The sequence below is a fragment of the Melanerpes formicivorus genome, unplaced genomic scaffold (genome assembly GCF_026170545.1).
Source record: "Melanerpes formicivorus ecotype bairdi unplaced genomic scaffold, bMelFor1.0.p_v2 SCAF_55, whole genome shotgun sequence".
Lineage (NCBI taxonomy): Eukaryota > Metazoa > Chordata > Aves > Piciformes > Picidae > Melanerpes > Melanerpes formicivorus.
In genome coordinates, this window is record NW_027142407.1 from 4,000,106 (window position 1) to 4,025,047 (window position 24,942).

The following is a 24,942-nucleotide window of genomic DNA, read 5'->3' on the forward strand; positions in this document are numbered from 1 at the left end:
TACTGGTCACTGGAAAGTTGACATCACCAAAAGCATTTCATTCACAGTCTAAGATTTTTGAGATGAATTACAGACCTGCAAGTGAATAACTGAAATTGCAAAGCTGTGAGTTGTGTGCTGCTTTGATAGAATTTTTATCACCAGTGAAGTTTGTCTATGAAGGAACTGTTGTATTCAGCATTCATGGGGGTCTGATTTTCTTTAACATAAGACTCCTCTTTTGCCTTATAACTTGACAATTGTAAACGATCCCAGAGTCGTTCATGGAGACCACATCTGGAGTACTGTGTCCAGTTCTGGGCTCCCCAGTTCAGGAGGGAGAGGGATATGCTACAGAGTGTCCAGTGGAGCGCTATGGGGATGAAGAAGGGACTGGAACATCTGCCTTATTTAAAAAAGGCTGAGAGACCTGAGGTGTGTAGTCTGGAAAAGAGAAGACTGAGAGGAGATCTTATTCGTGTGTATAACTATCCAAAGGGTGGGTGTCAAGAAGAAGGTGCTAGTCTCTTTTCAGTGGTGTTCTGTGATAGGACAAGGGGTAATAGATACAAACCAGATGCAGAAAGTTCTACCTCAACAGGAGGAAAGACCTCTTTACTTTGAGGGTAAACAGAGCACTGGAACAGGCTGCCCAGAGAGGTTGTGGAGTTTCCTTCTGTAGAGACTTTCAGGACCCATCTCAGTGCGTTTTTGTGTGACCTGCCTTAGGTGATCCTGCTGGACTTGGACTCGATGATCGTCAGAGATCCCTTCCAAGCTGAGATTTAGAATAGAGTAGAATAGAATAGAATAGAATAGAATAGAATAGAATAGACCAGGTTGGAAGATACCTTCAAGATCATTGTGTCCAACCTATCATCCAACACCACCTAATCAACTAAACCATGCAACCAAGCAGCCTATCAAGTCTCCTCCTCAACTACCATTCTGTGATTCATTACACACCCCATAATGGAGCCTGGGAGCACCAGCCAAGGAGCAGTGCACACTGAGAGCAAGAATTTATTTTTATTCCTAAATATTTTTTTAGGCAAGTCTCTGAAACTGGCAACAAGCTGAAGAAATCTGGATTTTGCTTAGCAATAGTGCTGACCAAATCAGGTAGGAAGCTTGAAGGCTGAAAGCATATAGTCCATACCTGTGAGAGGAAAGGGAGTGGCTCATATGTGAAGGAGAAAAAGCAGTAGATGACTGCAGAGTTGCCCCAGCTGAACACCAGGGTGCTGTGCCTGCAGGGGCTGCTTTGGATCAGGAAATGTGGTCAAAGCTCAGTCCTCTTAATGAAGATAATTCAAGCCCCAAATCCACACAAGTATTATATTTCTACAGCAGGCAAGTTGAAGGACATCAAATGAAGTGCTTTGAATAAACTCAGGCTCCAAAGTGCAAGGAACAAATGGTGTGCAAGGCAGGACAGACTGTAGTCATCTCTTCCATGGGTGCTTTGGTTCTCTAATACAAAATGGAGGAAACAAAATGTGCTTTGTTGAGTGAAATGATGAGAGATGACTTGAAGACTCTCCAGAAACAACTACACTGAGCAAGAAGGTGTCAATTTAAGATAGCTAGCCCTTGACATGTCCCTTTACATCTCAATTTTTGCCAAACTGAGATTATTGCTAATGAGCAATCCTCACTGAGGTCTCAGGTCCTTGTTCAGAAGTGACATGGGAAAAAGACTGTGGAAACCCCCGAGCTTGTTCTTCCAGATTTTTTTCTTTTAAAGGAAAGAGGCCCATGCAACTCTATCTTCTCCAAAATGTCTGTCTGAACATTCATCTGAGTGAAAAGTAATTTTAGCATCCGTGACACACAGCTTCTGCTGCCATTTGATTGCTCAACGGCACCAAGAATAAACATTTCCTGAAGCCTGAGGACAGGAATCCAAATGCTGCTGGTTCCCCCTTCAGAAACACCTGTGCATGTGTTTTTAAAAGGTCTGAGTAACGCAGTGGTGCTTTGTAGCTCTGAGTCATCGAAGCTCTCCCATACTACAAGCACAAGCACACTCCTGCTTAGCGTCCTTTTCAACACCACCACCACATTAAAATAAAATGCAGCTGAAAAGACTGCTTGCAGCTTGACTCTGCAACACAGTGCTCCTGCAAACCTTCACATGAGCATGCTTGTTTTGCCAAAGAAGTCAATGGTGGATGTGTTGGCATTCTTGACCTCGTGGATCCACCAAGCCCAGAGGAGGTTTATCTTTTTTCTTCTGGACTCTTCCCCTGTGAGATATATTTGTTCTGAAATAGTGTTAATCAAGTGGGAAGGTTGGCTGGTTTCTTCATGAAACCAGTGCAAATCTGTGTGCTTTACACACTTACTAAGTGACAAAATAGGCATTGGAATGGCTGCCCAGGGAGGTGGTTGAGTCACCAACCCTGAATGTGATTAAAGGTCATTTGGATGTGGTGCTTGGGAATATGGTTTAGGGGTGAACTTTGTAGAGTAGGGTTATCAGTTGGACTTGGTGATCCTGAGGGTCTTTTCCAACCTCAGTGTTTCTGTGATTCCATGAAATTAATTTGCACAGGATACTCGGAGCTCTTTGAAGCATTCATATCCATGTAGTGGTGGTATTTATTGGGCATCTTCACCCACAGGAAGGTACTTAAAGGAATGACCAGGCTGGGTTTTGTCTTTCTTAATCACCTCAGAAGTGGTTTGATGTCCTCTCATTCATTGAGCCCCTTCTCTCTCTAGAGAAGAGCTCAGTGATGCCCAAATCACTCTGACCCACAGGCCAGCACCCGATGAGAGGAAGGATGTTCCAGGGGTTACCAGGCGAACTTGAGACTTGGGAGACTTGATTTGGTTTCCTGTCACTTCTGTAAAGCCAGCCTGCCTCCGGGGGCAAGTTCCTCATCTGTGAAATGAATTGCACTTCCCCGTCTCAGGACACTGTTGGCGGGAATAATCTGGTGATGGCGAAGCATCAGGTCATCGTGCTGCCAGCAGCACAAACACTGCTCAGACCCCACGGGAAGCTAAAGTGCAGTTTGAGACTGGCAGAGGCTTAAGAGAAAACCCAACTTCAATAAGAATGTGTTTGCAAAAGGCCCCAAGTTCAACCCTCACCCTAAGAAAACCCCAAGTTGCTTTATTTCCCTTCCTGTCCTCTCTACCTGTAGCTTTCGTGCTCAGCAGGTCCAGCCAGTCCATACCAGGCCAAATTCCCTCGCCTTTGTGAGGAGGTTGGGCTCAGATGGACACCGAGAGCCTTGTCTTCATGCTGTTGAGCATAAATCAAAGGAGGGAGTGTTGCATCTCTGTAAATGCATTGGCTTGTGTGAAAAGGGGAAGGCTGTGGTTGCAGCAGAGACTACTTCTTGACAATAGTGTAGATTTAAGCAGCTGCAGCTGTGAATTACACTCTTAACAATTGTCCTCTTTATACAGTGAAGTGTGGCGGTACGAAACAATTTCTCAAAGGCTGCCAAACAACTGGCCTGCTCCCCTAGCCTCAGCGCCCGTGCTGCTTCTCCTCAGGCGGAGTTGTGAGTCTCAGAAATTATTCCAGACCCTTTAGCTGAATGTTCTTTATTGGATTTGCATATCCTTCCTTAAAAAGGATGGCTTTGCCCTTGTTTGACACTTCAGTAATTTTTTAGTCTTTTCTTCTGAAGAGGAACCACCAAAGTAGGGTAAACGAGGACGAAGAGGGCATTCTGTGACAGAAAGCAAGTGGCTGGACCCCTTTGTCTCATCAGTTTTGCTGCCTTGAAATAGGAAATCTGTCACTCAGGACCCCTCTCTGCTGTTTGGTCCTGCAGTGTCACCTCAATCCTGGGATGGCCAGTTTTGTTTTCAGCATTTCCTCAGGAATGCTGAATGGCTGTTCAGCTGGCCCAACTTGCCATTTCCTAGATCACCTCTCACCTTGTCAACTCTGATGGTGATCCTGTGCCCCTCCTGGGACGTGCTGCACAAACACAAAATGCACTGTTTTTTCCACAAAGCATGTAATCCTGTTACAGGAAAGGACTGCTAATGAATGCAAAGAATCAGGGAGACAGCAGACTATTTCTTGCAAGACTAGACTCTTAGTTTGACCTAGAACTGTTGTAATGATAGCCCGCAAAAATGTAAAATCATAGATCCATAGAATTGTTTTGTCTGGAAGAGATCTTCCTGATCATCAACTCCCAACTGTCAGCCTAGCACTACCAAGACACCACTAAACCATGTCCCTCAGCACCTTACCTACATATCTTTTAAATACCTCTAGGGGTGGTGACTCCACTACTTCTGTGAGTAGCCTGATCCAGTGCCTGACTGTGAAGAAATTATTCCTGATAGCCAAGTTAAGCCTCCCCTGGCACAACTTGAGGCCATTTACTCTTGTCATATCACTTGTTATTTGGAATAAGAGACTGACCCCCACCTCACTTCAGCCTCTTTTCAGGGATTTGTAGAGAGCTGGAAGGTCTCCCCTTAGGCTTCTCTTATTCTTGGCTAAACAATCTCAGTTCCCTCATTTGCTCCTCATAATACTTGTTCTGTAGACCCTTTATGAGCTTTGTTACCTTTCTCTGGATGTGCTCCAGCAACTCAATATATTTCTTGTAGTGAGGGGCCTGAAACTCAACAGAGTATTGAAGCTGCAGCTTCACCAATGCCAAGTGCAGGGACATGATCATTTCCCTTCTGCTGCCCACACTGTTCCTGATACAGGCCAGGATGCTGTTGGCCTTCTTGGCTGCTGTGAGCACACTGCTGGCTCATGTTCAGTTGGCTGTCAACCAGCACCCTCAGGTCCTTATCTGCCAGGCAGCTTTCCAGCCACTCTGCCCCAAGCCTTGCATGTAGCATTGCATGGCTTTGTTATGACCCAAGTGCAAGACCCAATTTAAGACCTCTAACTTGAGGTGCATGTTCTGTTGCAGTGACAGCTAACGCACTTTTGATAAACACCAGTCATGCACAAACCCCAAACTAAAAGGTGGCGTCTGAAAGAAAAATTTCAACTTTTTGGTCATCTTTAAGTTGCAAGAGTCTTCCCAACATTAGAATAGGACAAGGTGCCTAGGGAAAAATATTTTACATGTAAAGAGATTGCTGTTGATGAAACTAGGAAAGGAGGAGAGAGAAAAAGCCAACTGTTTGTAAGATGTTGAGTTTGCCTGGAGGACCACTGCTAGGAGACTCCTGGGCAGTCAGAACAGGGTCAACAAGGGACTGGGCACAGTGCTTGGCTGGCCAGAAGCCCCAGCACAAGTGATGCCCTGAAGTCCAGCCAAAGGAGCCCTGTGTTCTGGGCTTTGAGTAGGATCACTGTGTGTACAGGCAGAGCAGGTGCAAAGGTACATAAGAGCTAGAGGCAGCACTGCTGCTTGCTTTGCAGATGCCCTCTCATACAACACTTTCAGGTGGTTTGAGGGGGTGGTTTTATTTGGTTTGGTTTTTGAGAGGCAAAAAGCTGTTGGCTTAATTGTATCATCTCTCTGGATGGCTGCTTTGGTTCCATGAGACTATCTCTGCAGGACACAGGGGGAGTCATAAAAAGCTGCAAAAATAAAGTCCAATATTTTCTGGTGCTAGACAGGGGTATCCCAGTGGGAAGCTGGAACTTCTTCTTTTTCGGGAGTATAAATTATCCACCTTACTTGTTTGCTCAGTGTTATACATTAAAACTGTCAGTTGCCCAGGTCTTGGTCTAGGGTCCTATCTGTGAAAGAGACTACAGAAGTATCTCTGTCAACTTTTTTTCTTTACAATTGTTTTAAAGTCATAGATTCCAAATAATAGAGGACTGTAAGAAAAGGTGATATAGCAGGCCAAAAGTTCATTGTGTTTGTTATATATTTATCACTTGGCTGTATTACAAGTCCCTGTGTGTGCAGCACCAAGTACGTATTCTTGGTGTGTCTACAAAGCACCTCTGAAGTCATAAATGTTGTGCAATTTTTACTGCTTAGCTATCCAAAATGCAATGCAGAAGAAAAGTTTTCCTTGTTATTGCCAGGAATAACCAGGTAGGTCTGAAACTCTCTTAAGTATACTGATTCTTATGTTCTCTCTCTCCTTCTATGCCGCAGTTGTCACTAGAAATAACTCCACCATGTGAAAGCGAACAACACTATGAATACTCTGGACGGTGCTGCAAAAAGTGTGAACCAGGTATGTGAGCACTGAGCTGTACCAGTGTCATAACTGTTGGCACATAACAACCTTGTAGCTGTATTATTTCAGACTTAAAGTGCCTTCTGGTGCAGGAGCTGTCCTGCTGACCTCAGCAAAAGCCACAGTAGCTCTTTGTTTGGATAGCACTTTGCCACTGCAGGAGAAAGCAGATAGCTTCTCATGCGTGTAGGTAGGACTGTGGGCTTCACAGATGGTTCAGTGGCACACTAAATGGGGGCCAGGCTGGGGAACTGAAAAGATGGCAGGAAGAAACGATTGTCCACAGCAGTACAGGAGTGTTACCCCTAGCTGTTATTTTCCCTAAGCATGGTGTGCAAGTTGCAAATGACCTACTTGCCCTTCTCTTATTCACAGGAAAGTATATGTCTGCTAGGTGCACTAGCACTTCTGATACTGTGTGTCAGCCATGTGGCCCAAATGAGTATATGGATGTCTGGAATGAAGAGGATAAATGCTTACTACATAAAATATGTGATCAAGGTGAGCTCTACATACTGAGGAACTTTTTCATGTGAATTAGTGAAACACAAAGACAGGAAAGCGAATCTGGGGAAGTTGCTTTGTTCAGGTACCTGACACTGGAGGCCAGGAAGTGCCTGGCAGAGAGGGAGGTCCCCAGGCAGCGGAGATTCTGTCCGGAGCACCACAGCTCAGTCTCTGTGCTGTTGATAATGATTATCTTCACTGAGGCTATTCACCTTTGTGAGTTGAACCTTAAAGGCTGTCCTTTTGCCCAGCTTACTATACATTCACTTCCCATAACATGTTTGTCTCACCCTTGCAAAAGATCCATTTGCTTTCCACAGCAACTACAAGGAAAAATATTGCTTAGGAGTGCAGTATTTTTCAGGAGGGTGAGGAGCCCTGTGCTGATCAAGGGTGTCTCATGCTTCTGGAAAGATAGCATTTCCTCTAACACGAATGATTTTATACCTGGCATTCAAGCAAAGCAAATAGAACAAGAGGTTTATACACTTGAGCATTATTATCTGAGAGATTTTTACTCCCATCTAAAGGAGCAGGATAAGTGCAGAGTCCTTCACCTGGGAAGGAATGATAAACTGCACCAGTACAGGTTAGGAGGCAGTCTGCTGGAGAGCAGCCCAGTGGAGAAGGACCTTGGAGTCCTGGTGGACAAGAAGTTCTCCATGGGTCAGCAGTGTGTCCTTGTGGCCAAGAAGGTCAATGGGATCCTGGGGTGCATTAAGAGGAATGTGTCCAACAGATCAAGGGACGTTCTCCTCCCTCTCTACTCTGCCCTGGTGAGGCCACACCTGGAATATTGCATCCAGTTTTGAGCTTCCCAGTTCAAGAGGGACAGGGATCTGCTGGAGAGAGTCCAACGGAGAGCTACCAGGATGATTATGGGACTGGAGCACAGCCTTATGAGGGACCTGGGGCTGCTTAGTCTGGAATAGAGAAGACTGAGAGGGGATTTAATAAATGTTTATAAATATCTGAGGGCTGGGTGTCAAGAGGGAGGGGACAGGCTCTGCTCAGTTGCACCCTTTGATAGGACAAGGGGCAGCACAGGAGGTTCCACCTCAACATAAAGAGGAACTTCTTCACTGTGAGGGTCACAGAGCACTGGAACAGGCTCTGCAGAGGGGTTGTGGTGTCTCCTTCTTTGGAGACTTTCAAGATCCATCTGGATGTGTTCCTGTGCAACCTGTGCTAGATTCTGTTGTCCTGCTCTGGCAGGGGTGTTGGACTCCATGATCTTCATAGGGCCCATCCAACCCCTAACATCCTGCGATCTGTGTTCTCTTTTAGGGAAGGCTTTGAAAGAAGTGGCCCCAGGGAACAGCACATCCCAGCGGCGGTGTGCTTGTACGATGGGCTACCACTGGAGTGAGGACTGTGACTGCTGCCAGAGGAACACCATATGTGCGCCAGGATTTGGAGTCAAGCACCCTGGTGAGACACAGAAAGGCAACGTGCAAAGTGAAATGTCTGACTGAGGCCTGCAGGAAAAGGCCAGCATCATGTGGGCTGTGATGTGAGAGAGGATACTTGTGGCAGTTTTAGGCTGTGCCTAGGAAATTTTTCACAGATTGAGTAGAAAGTAGTAGAATGTAAATAAATTGCCATTGGATGTCACAAGGAAAATAATGATAAGTTCTAAATAATCTCATTGGTCTGATATCTAACATTGAGTTAGTTGTGTAAACTCTTTCTCTTCTTGGTTTCCTCACTCTAGCAGATACTTAGCAGGCTTTTGCTTGGCTGTTCCTGACCTTGGCTGCGTTTCTTTGTTGTGGCTAAGTACTAACAAGCTCTACTCTTCTCTTTTCCTTGTCCCATGTACAGGGGGGAAAAGGGAGGGAGAGGAGGAAGCTGTTGGTAACCCCCTGGTTTTGTCCCTGGGGTTCTTATGTTGTGTATAAATTGTAAATATATGTAAACATTGTATATTTCCTACATACTGCATTCCATATTTCTAGATTTTAGTGTGCTTGTAACTATAGCTTCATTTGCTTTCAACTGAGCTGGTCTGGCAATTTTATGTTGGGGGTTAATTTCAACCCACCACAATACTCTAGACTCCCAGGTGACTGTCAACAGAAGATGCATATCTAAGTTGTTGTTACTACTGCATATAACCCTCCTGGACTATTTGCATTTTGAAGGCTTCTGTCCCTGCAGTTTAAATACTATCTTGTGATACCTTGTGAACAAGTGACTTTTGCAAGGCATCATATAGACATAGCAGTAGTTGCAAGGTGTTCATTGCATTTCTAATGTTTGCTGTGGTGTGACTGTGAGTCACTGGGTCATGCATTGCCTCCAGTATTCAGAGAAGCAGTCTGTTAGGGATTGCTTCTAAGACTGAATTTGAAGTTATTTTTTGTCCAGTGACTTTGCTCTGCCATTTAAAAATGTTACAAGCAAGTTAAAGGTGATGAACAGCTTCCAAGTAGTGCAACTATTCTGTTTCAGATGACTTGCAATACAAAGATTTATTAGACTTTTATAGCCTGAAGTCTGATCAAAGCCAAGATACAAGTGTTTTGTGGGTAGAAAATAGAAACAATCAAGTTCAGAGTTGTAACAAGCACTGGGAACACCTGTGCCAGGCATGGGGAAGCCCAAGTAAACAGCATATAATAGGGAGAAGTGGGAGGATGAAATGCTGCGTGGGCCTGGAGAACAGTGGTGCTGTTTCTTCTGCAGTCTAGCAAATCCTGATACAGCATTTTGTTAGCTGTGCTTTCCTAGAAGTGACAATAGCAGTTAGTGTCACTACCCGTGGCACAGCATCGACACGAGGAAGTTAACGGAAGGGGAAGGATGTAATAGCTCTGTGTTACTTTACAGCGGGTGCAAATGGCTCCTGCTCATGCAGATCACGTAGAGAAGTGCTCAGATGAGACTAGCATACTTTTTATCTGCTTGCATGGGAGTGTCATTGCTGCTCTAACGTAATCTAATATCCTTCTCTCTTCAGGGAAGCTTTCAGGGGAATTTTGGAGGGGGTGGAGCAGGAGGTTGGGGAGCATAGTCACCTTCTCCTCATGTGAAAGGAACCTGCAGAAACTCAGCTATGAAATTTTTCTTTCTTTAACTACACACAGTGCAACAGGACAAGGACACGATGTGTATACCATGTCCCAGAGGCTCCTTCTCAAAGGTCGCTTCATCCACCAATGAGTGTAAATCCTGGACCAAGTAAGTCCCTCTACCTTGTCAAAAGACCACAGCAGCCAGAAAGCAGGGAGATGCTTGAATGAAGGCAGTTTTTAATGGGGTATCTTAGGCTGTCTGAGCATCTCTGTTGGCTGTGCAGCAATAAAGCCTTCCGAGAATGAATCTTGAAGTCCTCTTGGGGGGGCAGCAATAGAGAGCAGTAACAATAGAACTGTTGACCTGACACCGCTGAAAATAAAACATACCTGGGTTCTTAAGGAGGGAGAAAGACAAGAGAAGTCTTGTATGTTACAACAGAAGGTACTACTCTGCATAAATGTAGGAGTCATGACATGCTTCCTCTTTGAGCATTTGAGAATATAAGCTCTTTGTCTTTCTTTTCTAGCTGCACAGCTCTCGGAATGAAAGAAATCTTGCCTGGGACAGACAAATCAGATGCAGTTTGTGTGGAACGGAAGGTGCCTGAGCCATCAGAAGATGGTATCTGCCCTCATACAGATTTACTGTTAGAAAGTAGCAGAGAGGAGGTGGGGTGTGTTTGCTAAGGTTTTTGGCTGGCTTAACTCCCATTTCCACTGTGGGTGACTCCTACCAAGCAGAGCTTTCCATCTCTCACTGCAACTACATAGCAAGCAGCTACACCCATGACCTCCATTACATTTACAGCTCTCTGAATCTTTCAGGCTGCTGATTTTCACACACACATCTGTATAAAGGCTAGCAGCTTCTCTCCATCCTTATTTCATAGAAATGGACAGTCTCAGCTGAAGGTAGCTGTTCCTTCTTGCCCACTGCCTATTTCCTTCTCCAGAGTGGATATGGTATCAGGGAAACTGCTTGCCTGGCATGCAGTTATCCCTCATAACCTGAGATAAAGGACAGATTTTGCCAGTTGAATTCTACAGTCTCCATGAGAAAAGTATGTCCTCTGTGCCCTGAGGGAGGGAGCAAGAACAGCACATGAGCTGCTGTCATATTGCAGGGGGGCATTCAGAGGAAACTGCATCATGTCTCTAAGACACCAAGCCTGTTGTTTTATGGAGGTGGCTCAGTACCAGGTACCTTCAGTAAGGCTACTTGTCACAGACCTGCCTGAAGGCTACAGCTGTTGTTCTTATTCTAGAAACTGAAAATCCAACAGGAAGGGTTAAGAAAACCCTCTCCTGTGGGAAAGAAGTAAAATGAGCAAGAACTGTCATACTCCTGAGTACAACTGGAAGGTGACAGCATTATCTTTCTTACACCCTGCAGGAACAAACAGGATCTTATACGTGTTGATCCCCATCTTGTTTTTTGTGGCACTAATTGGCATTGTCATCTTCATCATATACTACAAGAATAAAGGAAAAAAGCTGACAGGTACGTGACAGCTAATGATAGTCACAAATGTGACACCTGCATGGCTCTCTCTGCACTCTGACCTCAGGGGTAAGAGCCAGGTTAAGAAACTCAGGAGTTACCTTGTAAGTTCTCTGCTATCCCCGTATCTGTCCATATGGATGTGCTTTAACTAGTGCAAAACTGGGATCAGATTCCTTTCCTCTAAGCAGGTAGCATAATGTATAATGCATATTGCTTGGTATCCTCCTGCAGCCCTGACCTCCCTCGGGGTGACTGCCCTCAGAGTGGAGGCAACCGCTATGTGGATGAAGGAGGCCTGCTGGAGGCTTGTATAGCAGTATGGCTGCTCTGCATCACATGGCACGACACACCTCTTGGCTGAAGGGAAGCAGTGAAAGGCTTACAGGGCTTTCATCACCTCCACTCCTTCCTCCCACCTTCCCTCCTCCCCCTCACCTTCCCTCCTTCCCTGAAACCTGCATCTGGACAGGTTAAAATAGGGATTTAAAGGAAAAGGCCAGATGTGTATTTGAAAATATGATAGAGGTAATGTTTTTATCTGCAGGCTGAATTACTGATAAAGTATGGAAAAAAATACTAGAAGGAAATAGACTAAACAGTAAGCATAGAAAAATAGCAAAATTCTAGCAAAGACATTGGGTAACAGCAGAGCACTGAATATGTTATTAATACAGTGGAATTATTTGCAACACTTACTCAACATGTGTTAAGCCCTGGATCTCCTTAGTTAAGGATACATACATATTGTTCTGTTGTGGGGTTTTTTTTCCTCCCCTTAAACAAGGAAAGCTTTTTCTATTCTAGTTTTTCCATCATTTCTTTTGCCTTAGCTCTAACAATTCATGAAATGTTTTGGGAGCAGCGGAAGGGAAGACAGCAGCCCTCTCTTGTAAAGCATATTTCAGCCTATGTTTTAGAAATAGGCTGCCTCTGCCACACTAAACACAGGTTGTGCTAAATCTGGAATTCCTGGGATGGGCTGGAGGAAATGGTGACTCTCCTTGCAAACCAAATACTTATGATGCAAAGCATGTTAGAGGGGAATGCTCTTTATGTGACATTTCTGTTGCCCTGCTGCTCTGCAGTGACAGTCCTTTGTTGCATTTGCATGGTAAATCCTGCTAAACTGGAACCCCAGAGACTTGCAGGCTCAGGAAGAAGCTCTGCCTGCTTGGAGGGGTTAAATGTGCAGCTTCAACATCAGAGGAACAGTCATTTCTGAGAACTGGCAGTGGCTATATAACTGATTTATCTTCAGACATACAAAACCAATATAAGCTTCAAATGTAAATGAGACTTGAGACTACAGAATCTCCTGAAAGCATAAAGAGACAAGAAGACAAGAAGAGTGGCAGCCTTTACCATAAAGCATTGCTGCACTAAAGGTTTTCCTTGGGAGATACTCCGATTAAGAAATTTCTCCAAGAAGTACATCCTGATTAAGTGGAATATGCTGTATTTGAGCCTGCCATCCTGTGGTTTCAGTGGCTTACCCTCTTCTCTCCAAGGTCCTCACTCCTGTCTGAGTGCCTTTGTGCTGTCCATGTGACTTCTCTTGAAATGGTCTGTTCGGCAGCAAGCGGGTCGGTATTGGGCCAGTCATAGCTTGGTGTGACATATGACCAGGAAAGAAACCCCATTTCATGTGGAACACAGTTTAACCCTGGTCTATTTTAGGAGCTTGGAAACTTCTGTTCCACAGAAATCTATCCTTGTTCCAGTTACAATGAATCCTCAGCTACACCAAGGCTAGGACACTTGAACAGTCAGTGAAAACAGTCTTGCTGGTTTTTATTTAGCACGCTGTTGCAGATTGTGAGGGATTGGGTGTTCAGGTCTGTGGCTAACTTCAGTGCCTGCTGTATGTTACAGCTACACTTTCTGTTTTCCCTACAGCAGATCTACAGAATTGGGCTAATGAAGTGTGCAGCCAAATAAAAAGAACTAAGGTAAAGACGCTCTCATTTTCTCTCTGTTTTAGGTTTTCCTTCTGGCATTCCTGACACTCCTCCTGAAGCAGAGTCCATGTTATTGTTTGGCTAGAAAACAACTTTTGAGTTCCTCAAAAAACACTCACAGCTTTGGCTTTTTCAGTCTGGTTTTCTGCAAATCAGAGGCATATGAAATCACGATTCTCAAATAGCTTTGGAACCTGCTCTCTGGTTTCAGCCAGCATTAAGAGTGGTAAAAGTCTCTAAGATGATTAAATATTTATGAGGAGGACGTTAAACATGAGTCCAGTGAACACCTGAGATTCTGCTAGGAGGGAGCCTTTCTAAATCCTAGGAGCAGGAAATATTTAAGTTGAGTTTGCACCTTTTTATATACCAGAGTGCTCACAGGGGAGAGACCTGGATTTGAGGCAATGCCAAGAATGCCAGACATACAAAGCATAAAACACAGAGCCATCAGCTACAGACACCCTTAATTAATAAGATGTGAGACACCTTAATTATAGTGCTTGAAGAAACCCTTCTTGTCCATTCAGATGTGAAGAAAGTAAGATCTTACAAGAGGCTTTGCTCTGGGATCCCACTCTTAAAATGCTCCAGATAGGTTCAAATTTGTCTGTACTGCCTGCTTCACACCATGGATGCAGACTGAGCTGTCCCAGGTGCATGCTCTCCCTGCCACCCCATCTAAGAGCTCTCTCTAGCTTAGCTGTTGAAAGACTCCAATTCCACTATTACCAAAAAACCTCTTACCAACCAAATCTACCTTTTTGAGCAGGTAGTTCCTCCTCTGACTTGGAAGTTTTCACGCAACCTCCTGTACTGGCATCTGCTCAGGTCCTTTGGGACAGAGTGAATCAACAGTAATTAGTGGTTGGCAGCATTTACACTCTTCTATCCTGGAAGACCTGAACAGACACTAGAAATTAAAGGTATCAGCTCTCAACTACCCAGCTTTGCAGCACAGCTGGCATGAACTGAAGGGAATCCTTGCAGTATTTCCCAAACCTTTTTTGTTGTTGTTGAAGCTGGAACCAAAAATACAGCTTTACTTTGACAAGTACTGGCAAAATGACATTGTGGGCCTTTGCATTTGTTTTCCTGACATTTTCCAGGTTAAAGCAACCTTGCCTGTGTGACTTCTTTTTTCCTAGCTTTTCTTGGGCCCTCTGATTCAACCCAGTTTCTTTCTTTGATTCTCGCTGATAATAAAGATTCTGCTCCCAGGAAGGCCTTCACAAGTCACAGCCCTTCAGCTACACTGCAGGGTTCCAAACTCTTAAAAGCAGTTAGGTAAGGTCTTGATGATGGTTTTTAAGGAACAGCAGAACAGAGCAATTTTTCTGGATTTACTAACTCTTAAGTGCCTTTTTAAGAACTATGAGTAGTTGTCCCCTAAAATGAACCATTAGTGCCTCTCAGACCTCCAGGTATTTTTCTGAACACCTGCTGAGCCCAGCATCACCAGTCTAGTTTCAGACCAGAGCAGAATTACCCTTCAAGACTTGAGAACAGCACATGCTGCTCAACCTCAGCAGCTCCACACCAAGGAAGAAGAGAGATGTGCCTCTTCCTTCTCTGTCTATAAAACAGCTTTCTGCTGGTATATTTATGAAACATGCTTTTATTTCTTCTTTCTCTCAGGAGCCCCCCCGAGACGCATTTGTTACCGTGAACATCACGAATGCTGCTGTCCCCCAGACCTCTGAAGGCATGCATCTCCTGGGCCCCACTGTCTCTCCTGCCCCTGGAAACTCATGCTGCACCAGTGGTCATGCTCCTTGCAGGAATGGGAGCCCCAGCAGGGTGGGAGGGAGCCTCCAAGAGTTCTCTGAGGTAACTGAGTCTGATGATGGCAGTTTTCCACCAGTTCCTACAGAAGATGAATACATGGATAAGGATCTTGATACAGCTGATTATTTGTCTTTGCTAAGTCAGAGGGCCAGTAAAACCATGTCATCGTTTTCAGAACCAATGGAGGCAGGGGAGAACGACAGCTTAAATCAGTACTTTTCAGGGACGGGGAGCACAGAGGATGTGTCAGTCTCTCAAGGCTGTCACCTGTCCTCCAGTGTAGATGGAGAATACACTGCAATGGACAAACTTCTTCAGAAATCTTGCCAACATGCCCACGCTTGCCTGAAAGAAATGGGCAAGAAAGACACAGATGGTTTTGCAACAAACTGTGACTCAGAGAAGATCTGTGTGAGGTGTGGCATTTCATATAGGGAATCTCCCAGAAAGTGGAGCAAACCCTGTGGTGCTGTGGCTGACAACGCTTCCACCTCCCCAGAAACTGGATCCTATGCTCAGTGCACATGGGGCTTGAATTCTCTTTCTGCTGCTCAGAGCACTCTAGCAAGTGATCACGGTATGGAGGATGCATCTTCAGACAGTACCAACGTGAAGTACCAGAACACAAGCAGAAGCACTTCAGGGACAAACAGCACCACTTCAGACCTCCCTCCAGCATCTGGTAAGCCCCTTAGGCTTGACCTATAGGCAGTCATAGAGGATCATTCAGAGGGTCTAATTTAGGAGAACAGCAAAATGATGCCTTTTCACTTAACTGCCCTGAAGCTAATCTGAAAAACAAAACTGAAATGGTAAAGGCCACTCTGAGTTTCAGTGAATTCTGCAAATCATATGAGCACTGCGAGGGACCACTGTCCTAGCCTGATTCATCCAGCAATGCTGAACCCATCTTTTGGCTGTCACCACAGAGGCTGGGTAGTTCTGTTGATGAAGTAGTCTGGTGATAGCAGGTCTGTGTACCACAGAAAACTTAGAAGAAGGAGAGTATAGGGACCTGGAGGCTGAGTCAGGAAAGGAAGCATAATGCTCAGACTATTTTCCATTCAACAGTCTGCACACACATTTTTACCATTAGGTGTAAATCCAGTTACATTTATATGGTGGCCAGTGAAACACCAGCTGGAGCTGTAACCTGATGGTCACAACTGGGTCTAAGAGATTATGTTTCAGTTTTCTCTTTTAGCTGTTTCTGGTTTAGTTGTAGCTCTTTCTGTTTTAATTTGCTAGGATTTAAGTGTTCCCCTAAAAATAATTTCCTACAGACATTATTTCTCCATACAGAAGTGCTCTGTCTCCATACCAACACTGTCACTAATTAACTGACTGCTAATTTATTAATTGGGTAAGTGTATTAAAACTGTCACTGCCAATTTACTAATTGAGTAAAGACACCAAAATTGTCAAATGAAAGCAGGGAAAATAAAACACTGAACCAAAACTAGCAGAAGGGAAGTTATGAGCCTTTTCTGGATTAAACCTTCCTCCCTCAGCCTTTTTTTCAGTATAAAAGTCTGCAGCCTGCCTGTCATGTGTTATTAGTCACTTTAGATTATAATCTCTTAAAGTGAGATGATCTATCTTCATTTATGTTGACGCACTGCCAAGTGCAATGAGACCTCAGTTTTGACTGGGACATCTTAAATATGACCATAATACACACAGCAGTTGTAAGCAATTACCCTTCCTTAAAACCATGTTGTGCCTTAAAGTTTCTTAGGGAGGCATTCTTGTCAGGCTATAAAACCCCAAAGTGACGTTTTTGAAGGCGCTTCACTTCCTCTCTCACCATGCATGCCATGTGAGAATTTGGAAGTGTGTAGCACACATCTTTCTAAGGCAAGATACTCTCTCTGCTGCTTCAGTTTCCTGAAATCATGGCACAGTTTCACTGCCTGCTCTCTACAAAATTGAACAGTGGTAAAGAGAAGACAGAGTCTCTTTTGTCATTGTTACTGGAAGGTGACTCTGAGGTCCCACTGAAAGTCAGGCTGTGTTTGGCGCTGCAGCAGTGCTACTTTTCTTTCAAAATCTGACACGAAGAGGAAATTAAAACATGAAGGAATAATAGGGCAAACAGGAGATCTTGGATTTAAGCAACATGCTAGAAATTGCCATCTTAGATCTGCAGCATTACTCTGTAATTTTCTGTAACTGCCTGTGCCTTTGGGTATGTCCATGCTATAGTGCCACCTGGTGAAACCTGAGCACAAATACTCTGTTCCTAGTTTGTCGTGTTTTTTGGCATGAGTGCCAGAAGGCACTACCTGAGCTGTTAGGCAGTATGAGAGTGGGGGTTAGTTAATCTGTAGGTAAGGTGGCTGGCTGGCAGAGATATTTTTCTGTCTGCAGAGTGGCCATGCCCTGCTGGCAGCACCTAGTTACACTGGAGGAGAAGGACAGGGCTTAGCTGTAGCTTCTGGACTGAAACAATCTGGCCACACTTGGGGCTGCACATGGAGCTTTGACAGCATCAGCCATTTTGCTGAGCCTTGTGCAACACCCATATGGAATAAATGGGCATACAACATTCTGTAAAGCTTCTCAAAGCAACTGAAGCCACCAGGCTATGCACACAAGCCTGCTATGACAGAGCAATACAAAAGAGGGTGGATGATCAAATGGAAAGAAAAGAGCCATGGGTAATTCGATGAAGTTTTGATTTTAGTTCCCTAACACTCAAAATGACAACAGAAATTGCAAACTGGGTGAAACAACCCTAGGAGACCACAGTAAACCTCTGGAGTGGTGCCACTTACAGAGATGGACATAGGCCTTTAAGTGTTCTTTCAAACACTCCCCCCCCCTAAATTCTGGAGGGAGTTGAATGTGAAGTGCCAGTTCTTGACCACTTCAAGTCATGTGAAGGGCTACAGCATCAACCATGAGTGCAGGAAGACTTAGGTGAATCACAATTAGGAATGGTTTTGCAGAGCCTTTCACTTCCAGAACAGGGCAAACAGTTCCTGCCACACAGAGACCATTAGATGGCTCAGAGAAAAGTAACTGCCTGCATTGTTTCAGTTCTTAGTGAATACTAACTACAAAACTGATTTTGTCATTGTAATTAATATAACGAGGTAGTGTGAAGAGATCAAAAGGCTGAAATATTGCAGAGAATGATGCCTTTGCTTCTCTGAAGATGTCCCTTATTACTTTCCAGGTTGGAAGCACATCTCTTAGTACAGTCCAGAGAGGTCTTGTGTCCATTTTCTGTGCTTTTGGGCCTCAACTATCCTATTATTGTAGCATGATGTCTTCAAAAAGCAGGGAAAATTTGCCAGCTACATTCAAGTGAACATTGTCAATGTGTTAGTCTGCCTTTTTTTTTCCCACTGTCACACAGATTTCTAAATTCTTGATCTCATACTGAGCAACCTATAAACTTTTCTGCAATACCTTTTGCAAGTGACAGGCAATCTGTACAAAGGCAAACAGCTATTTTTGTACTCCCATTATGCTTAATAGCTTTGTTGATGGCAAACAGCCAAACAGAACTGAGCACAGGGGAAGCAACTGGCAGGGAAAAAACTCCTGCAGAGAAAACTTATTGACACCTCATGTTAATCAGCCACATATGGAAGGAATGCAAGGAATTGGCAATACAGTGGTTAAGCTGAAATAAATAGGATTGCCTGAGGGGGATTATTAGATTTGAGTGCTACCCAGACTTGGTCATGAATGGTCACGGGTCCTATCTCAGCACAGTGGCCACTGCTGATAAATAAACATTACCTGTGGCTGCTAGAAAGAAAGGCATTTCTCTGGGCTGGGCCATGCCTAGCTACAATGAGAATGGGAATGTTTCAAATGTTGAGGAATGTAATGAAGAAAGGCACAAAGTGTCTAAAAGGCATCAGATAAGTTTGCAGGGAATGATTAAGTGAAGCACAGCAGGTAAAGTGTTTCATAGGAAGAGTGTTCACAGTCCGGTAATATTTTTGTTACTATTATTTGGTTGCCTTTTTTCATTTTCAAGCTGTAACAAGCTTGTTAGTTTGTTATGGAAAGTTTGCTTTCTGCTCTCTTCTTTCTGCCCTGAGGGAATTTACATTAATTCTCAGAGCCTCGTTCTGTTGTCACTTGAGTCAGCAGCCAGCCTTTGATTGGCAGGAGGATTGAATTGATACTGAAAATCTTTAACAGCAGGCAGACTGTAACTCCATGAGGCTTCTATAATATAAAACTGCATCCAGGTAAATCCATGAGGGCAGTAGGTGAGTACTGGAGTGTGCTTACACAGAGGATCAGGGAATATAAGATAACTGTATAAGCTTCATGTCATTTGAACGCTGGGTGAACCTATGGTCTGAGATGAAGTCTTTCAAGTATTTATTCAATAAACCAGCTACCTAGCCCACACTGTAAGACTGACCAGAGGGATAAAAAACCCCAAACCACTCCAATGTGATGCCTGGGACTCTACAAAAAAATCTCATCATTAGAAATAATGACCATTTCCTCACAAACTACAAGCAGAGGCAGTTTGGACACAAACATCTGCATGAGGCAGCAAAGAGAGCACGAGATCATTGTGCTCCCTCTTGCTTCACAGAGCGCAGCTGAGAGAAAATGTTTCCAAGCCTTCCAGACAGGCCCCCTGTGGATGACAGGCTTCATCCTAAGGAGGCTACAGTGGAAATAATGAAAAGATCCAGTGGAAGGCATTGGTTATAAGAGCAACCTCGTGTTATGGGGGAAAAATAATGAAACAAGTAAAGCTACCACAATGGATTAAGTTCACTGTGCTAAGTGTCCATCTCATGAGGGGAAAATACTAATCATGTGTTTCTTCTTTGCTCTCCCCCTCCTTCCCCAGGAAATGTGACTGGAAACAGTAACTCCACCTTTATCTCAAGTGGACAAGTAATGAATTTTAAGGGCGACATCATTGTCGTTTACCTTAGCCAAAACTCCCAGGAGGGGGCAACGGCCTCAGGGCCAAGTGAAGAAAACGTGGGCAGCCCCGTGCAGGAGGAAAACCTCAGCCGATGTGAGACTTTTGCCGGCAACGCCCAGCACTACAAGGAGAAATGTGCAGAGCTGCAAGGCACCTCCCTGGTGGCAGGGAGTGAGGGGCTGCGGCGGCCTGCTGGACTCCTGGCCCAGGAGCGGGGCCCATCCTGCTGCAGCCAGGCCTCCCAGCCCGTGCAGGAGGAGGGGAAGCTGGGACACTACTCAGAGAAAGTGTTGAACTGAGGCGAGCCAATGTCCTTGCTGTGGGCCGAGGCACTGACCAACAGCCTGCGAGGGGGCGTGAGGCTGCTCTCCGGGGGCTGCCACAATCCTGGGTATCACTACAGATTCAGAGACTACTGCTGCCTATGATGTCTCCTGGGAAGCTTTACAGCTGGAAGGGACCCTTGTGGCTCACGTGGTGGTGGTGCTCTTATTGAGAAGGTCACCAGTGGGAGCAGGTGCACATATGAAGCTGGGCACACTGCCCCCAGTGCAGAAGCAGGGCTGGCTTCTCTCCCACCTGGGGCAGCACTCTCACTGCCCACCACCCCCTACTTCCTTGCATCTCTTTCCAGCAAGCAGTGAAGAAGAGTTAAAGAGATCCTTAAGGCTAGGGACCTTGTGAGGAGGAGACCATTGCTGGCCAGGTGTGCAGCACACTCCCAGAGAGGGCACAACATAGCAGAGGACTGCACTGAAAGTGGCCTCTGAGCTTTGACTCGAGGTTTTATTTTTGCAACTAAGCTGCACCCATTTTGCTGGGTCCTGGGCCTTCTCCATGCCGCTGGGATGGAAAGAAGCAGCAACCACCTCTGTCATTGAGTCCACTACTGCTCCTTTCCCTCCCTGTGGTGATTTGGCACATGGCACGCGCCCTTTCCGATCTTTCCCCAAGGGAGCAGTCTCCACCAGCACCAGAGTCAAGATCCTTGTCTGCCCCTTCTTAACTTTTGGGTATGAGTAGGTACCATATCGCTCCAAGTGCACAGTAACAGGCAAACCACAGCTGATATGCCTTAAAAGCCTGTCAGATTAATCCCAAGTAAAGAACATTTCTAATTTTGGGCTCTGATTCACCTCTTATCTTATTGCTCCTTGTCTGAAGAACTCAAGCCCCTGAAGAAGAGAGTGTGCCCAGCCATTATTAATGTCACTGAAGTTTAAGACACAGAGCTGTTTAGCAGGTGGAGGAAAGGTCTGTGATAACCAGTTGTGAACATTTCTTGAGTGACAGGAGAGGGAGGGGGTACCAAAGAATGGAGAATTTGGTCAAACACACATTCCTTCAATTCCTTAAAAGAATTTGTCATTCCCTCTGGTATTTTTATTAGTAAGCAGAGCTTTACTTGGGTGGCATGAAGCTATTTCCAGAGCTGAAATCAAAGTGTAGCCACTGTCACACTGAGAGCTGGTGAGCAACAGGACCAAATGTTCAGATTTAAGGCACAATGCTAGCTGTAATTGCAAGGGAGTTTCACCTACTCGGTTGGGTTTAACTTAAGTCCTGTATCTTGCAGCAACTGTGGAGAGCAAGGTCAAGGGATCAGAGTCTCAATGAACTCCCAAGAAAAAAAGATGATACTTTAAATTATTTTCTGACAAGAGGTGGTTTTCTCCTGCACATGTGAACACTGCAAGAAGCTATCTTCAGTGTGAGCCTTCAGGAGGGTCAGTGCCATGTTTCCTGTCAGACAGAAAAGAGATCTCTTACCTAGTGAGATCTCATCTGTCCTGATGGAAAAGTTCTCTGTTAGAGAGGTGTTCTCCCTGGGGAGATTTTAAAGCTGAAGGGTTTACTATGTATCTGCTCCGTTTGCAGTGCACTTCTCTGTGGGTGAAGAGCACCTCTAAAGCTGACAAAATGATGACTGTGTCATGATGAGCTTCTCATCCATAAAACAAAAGGATGAGCTTAGCCACCTCCACCTCTCCAGAGTACAATTTTATTATTTATATATCTGGGATGCAAAGATCAGTACAAACATGCAAGGCTCTCTCTTGGCTGGCTGGCAAAAAGGGTGCGTGAACAACCAATGTCCCTTTCACCTCTGCACAGCCTTCAGAAAACAAGCCACCCTATTCTAGATTCAGCCAGGTAGGTAGGTTGTCCAGTGGTGGCCCAAGCTACTTCTGCCTCTTTGAAGGTGTGTAACTGAGGCTGTCTTAGTTGTGGTAATATTTTGTCTATCCTGCTGGATCATTTACAGTCTTTTTCTAGGCTCTTGTGGCCTAATTCTATATGCCCTAGGCATTGGTGCAAAAGGGACAAGGAAGTAGAGCCACCTCCATGCAAAGTGGTGCAGATGTTTTCCCACTTAATTTTCTTCATTTGTATTTTCCTGGAAAGCATTTATCCAGGATATCTGCCCCTGAAAAGCGATCAACTATCCCCACTTACAGGGCAGGAGGGACTGAAACATGTTCAGCTCTGGGTAAACTTCCTGCTTCCCTTTGCAGCTTCTTTCTTCTTGTAGTTCCTGTCTGCCACCAGAGATCAAGTTCCAAATCCTGATTTCATAGAGAAGTTTACTGTGTGCCCTCAGTGAGGACACTTTTTCACTCACTGAATTTCAGGATCCTACTAAGTAAGGATTGAAACTAGGATCATCAAGAAGCATGGAGAAAGGGTCATAATGATCTCAGTGCTATGGCCACTCCCTTATGGGAAACACTGCACCAACAGGTATGATTCCTTTTTTTCCTCCAGAGCCTACCCAAAAGTGAAGAAACCACATCACACTCCTCAGTGTGCTGTATATTCCCTGGGTCTCTGCCTGGCTAGTTTGACATGGACCCCAAAGAGATTTCTTTATCCTCTTGACCTCTTTTGTCATCAGTTTGGAGCTGGGGCATTTTAACATCTTTTTGTACAAGGGGGCCTAAGCATTGGGCACTATTTTGGAGGCTTCTGGCTGCTATTGCAATACACATAAGTAATGACAATAAAAATCTCAAAGATCTACTTGAGAAAAAGTGAAGATTTCACTTGAATTAATGGAGAAAATTCAATACATTATTACATGGCTATGCTTACTATGACCAAACAAACAAACAAACAAAACCATTCCTGGCTAGTGTTGTGTAACAATTTTTGTATGTAGCATTGCTTTAATAAAAGGTGCTTCCCTACCCTAGTATATGCCACAGTAGTGCACAAGCACATCCACAGATGGGTGTGGAACTAAAGAGGAGCTCTCATAGAGCTGCTTTACAGCTAAGAACTGGGCACCAGTTCCAGCTCATTCCTGGAGTTTCCTCCTGCACAGTATGCATTTTCACAAGTGTTCAGTCTGAGGAGTCACAACATGCATTACCCATGATGAATATACCAGGTGCTCTTGAAACTCAGTCACTTCAGGCCTCGAAGGGCAGCAGTAATTCTGCATATAACTATGGGAAACTGAGGAACAATCTTGTGCTCAAGAGCACTTCTTACCCTGTGCAAAACAATATGGCATTAAAGATCAACCTAAACAATAACTGCTGTTGATCTGTGTGCTTTGCTGTATGTTCACACAGAGATTGGAAGTGACTCTGCAAGGCTTACAGCAGTAGGAGTAGCGTCACCAAAATGTCATAACTTCTACTTGTCCATTCAAGTTTCCTTTGTTTTATCATGTTGATGGTACCTGAGCAATTACATCCTTGTATCTATTATAAAACAGAAGCCTGCTGAAGGATGTCTGGACATGAGGAGGAAGTTCTTCACCATGAGAGTGGTGAAGCCCTGGAATGGGTTGTCCAGGGTAGTTGAGGCCCCGTCCCTGGAGGTGTTTAAGAGCAGGCTGGATGAGGCTCTGGCCAGCCTGATCTAGTGTGGGGTGTCCCTGCCCATGGCAGGGGGGGTGGAACTAGATGATCCTTGTGGTCCCTTCCAACCCTGACTGATACTATGATACTATAGTTTTATCAGATAGCTCCATGCAAATTGGGCAGCAGTGCCCCCTCACCAGCACCCTTAAAAACCATCTAGAAGGATTGGAAAATTCACTTCTGCCAGCACATGACACTGGACATGGTAAAATGGCTGCAAATTCTTCATGTGGAAAAGTTATTTCTGGAGTATGTAACATATATTATTAATAGACACTGAATAATAGTCACTGGAAAATTGAAGTGGATTTGACCAAGTTGCATGAGGTTTCTGGCAAGGGATGCTGAACCACTCCAAACCTTACAGACAGTATTTCAGACCTCCTCCCAAATGACTGTTGCCCATTTCAGTCCCTCAGGAATGCCTTGATGTGGACCTGAAAGGCATGTGATAGGGCAGCCTGCCCACAACACTGCTTTACAGCACTCTTCCTTGGCAATGCAGGCACCAGAGATCTCTGCCTAGCAGCATTTGGCCTGTGATGATTCCCATCCCCTGCTCTGCACAATGCTAAATACCAACAATTCACATGCACCTTGGCTGAGTTGTAGTGGTATCTGGACAAGTCAAACTGGTCATTTTGTGGCAGTCACAGTCACTGCTGAAGCAAGAGGCAATCAAGACACTCCCTGACATACAGGGCCATGCCGCTGCCTCTTCTCTCTTGCCTATTCTTTCTGAAGAGTTTGTAGCCATTGGTTGTGGCACTGCAGTGATGTGAGACATCCCACTATGTTTCTGTAATGGCCACTAGATCATAGTTTTCCTGATATACAATGGCTTCCAGCTCCTCTTGTTTGTTTCCCATGCTGTGTGCATTAGTTTAGATGCACTTAGTTGGTCTAATGGTCTTGTCAGCTTTTTGTAGGAGAAGTCCCAATTCCCACCTGGCTGTTCTCAGGTGCTCCTGTGGTTGCTAATTCATCAGTGACCCACGTGCTTTTGCTGCCATGTGGCTCTCCATTCCATACCTCCACTGACACAGAAGACTGACAGATCTCACTAGCACACCATCCTTCAAATATTGGTGTGCTGTCCCCAAGCTTAATTCTAGTATACCAGGTTTTGTACCCTACCCCCTTCTGATCCAGTTTAAAGATCTTTCCATGAGCCCTGATAGCTCCAGGGCTAGGATCTCTTTTCCACTTTGCAACAGCTATACCTTCTCTGTTGCCAGCAGGCCTGGGG

The 24,942-nt window shown here is 44.8% G+C and overlaps 1 protein-coding gene across 2 annotated transcripts in view; it reads left to right on the forward strand.

Annotated features, from left to right (window-relative positions):
* TNFRSF11A (TNF receptor superfamily member 11a) overlaps positions 1–23,360 on the forward strand; it is a 32,150-nt gene extending 8,790 nt beyond the window's left edge. The window contains exons 2-10 of one of the 2 annotated variants that reach the window (XM_068161008.1): positions 6,042–6,123; positions 6,502–6,627; positions 7,921–8,064; positions 9,723–9,816; positions 10,181–10,275; positions 11,047–11,154; positions 13,054–13,106; positions 14,754–15,585; positions 19,741–23,360. In XM_068161008.1, coding sequence (XP_068017109.1) covers positions 6,042–6,123; positions 6,502–6,627; positions 7,921–8,064; positions 9,723–9,816; positions 10,181–10,275; positions 11,047–11,154; positions 13,054–13,106; positions 14,754–15,585; positions 19,741–20,120 — 1,914 coding nt within the window. In that variant the 3' untranslated portion in view covers positions 20,121–23,360. The remainder of the gene's footprint in view (positions 1–6,041; positions 6,124–6,501; positions 6,628–7,920; positions 8,065–9,722; positions 9,817–10,180; positions 10,276–11,046; positions 11,155–13,053; positions 13,107–14,753; positions 15,586–19,740) is intronic. The other variant, XM_068161009.1, reaches the window with a different exon arrangement.
* Positions 23,361–24,942: the final 1,582 nt, after the last annotated feature.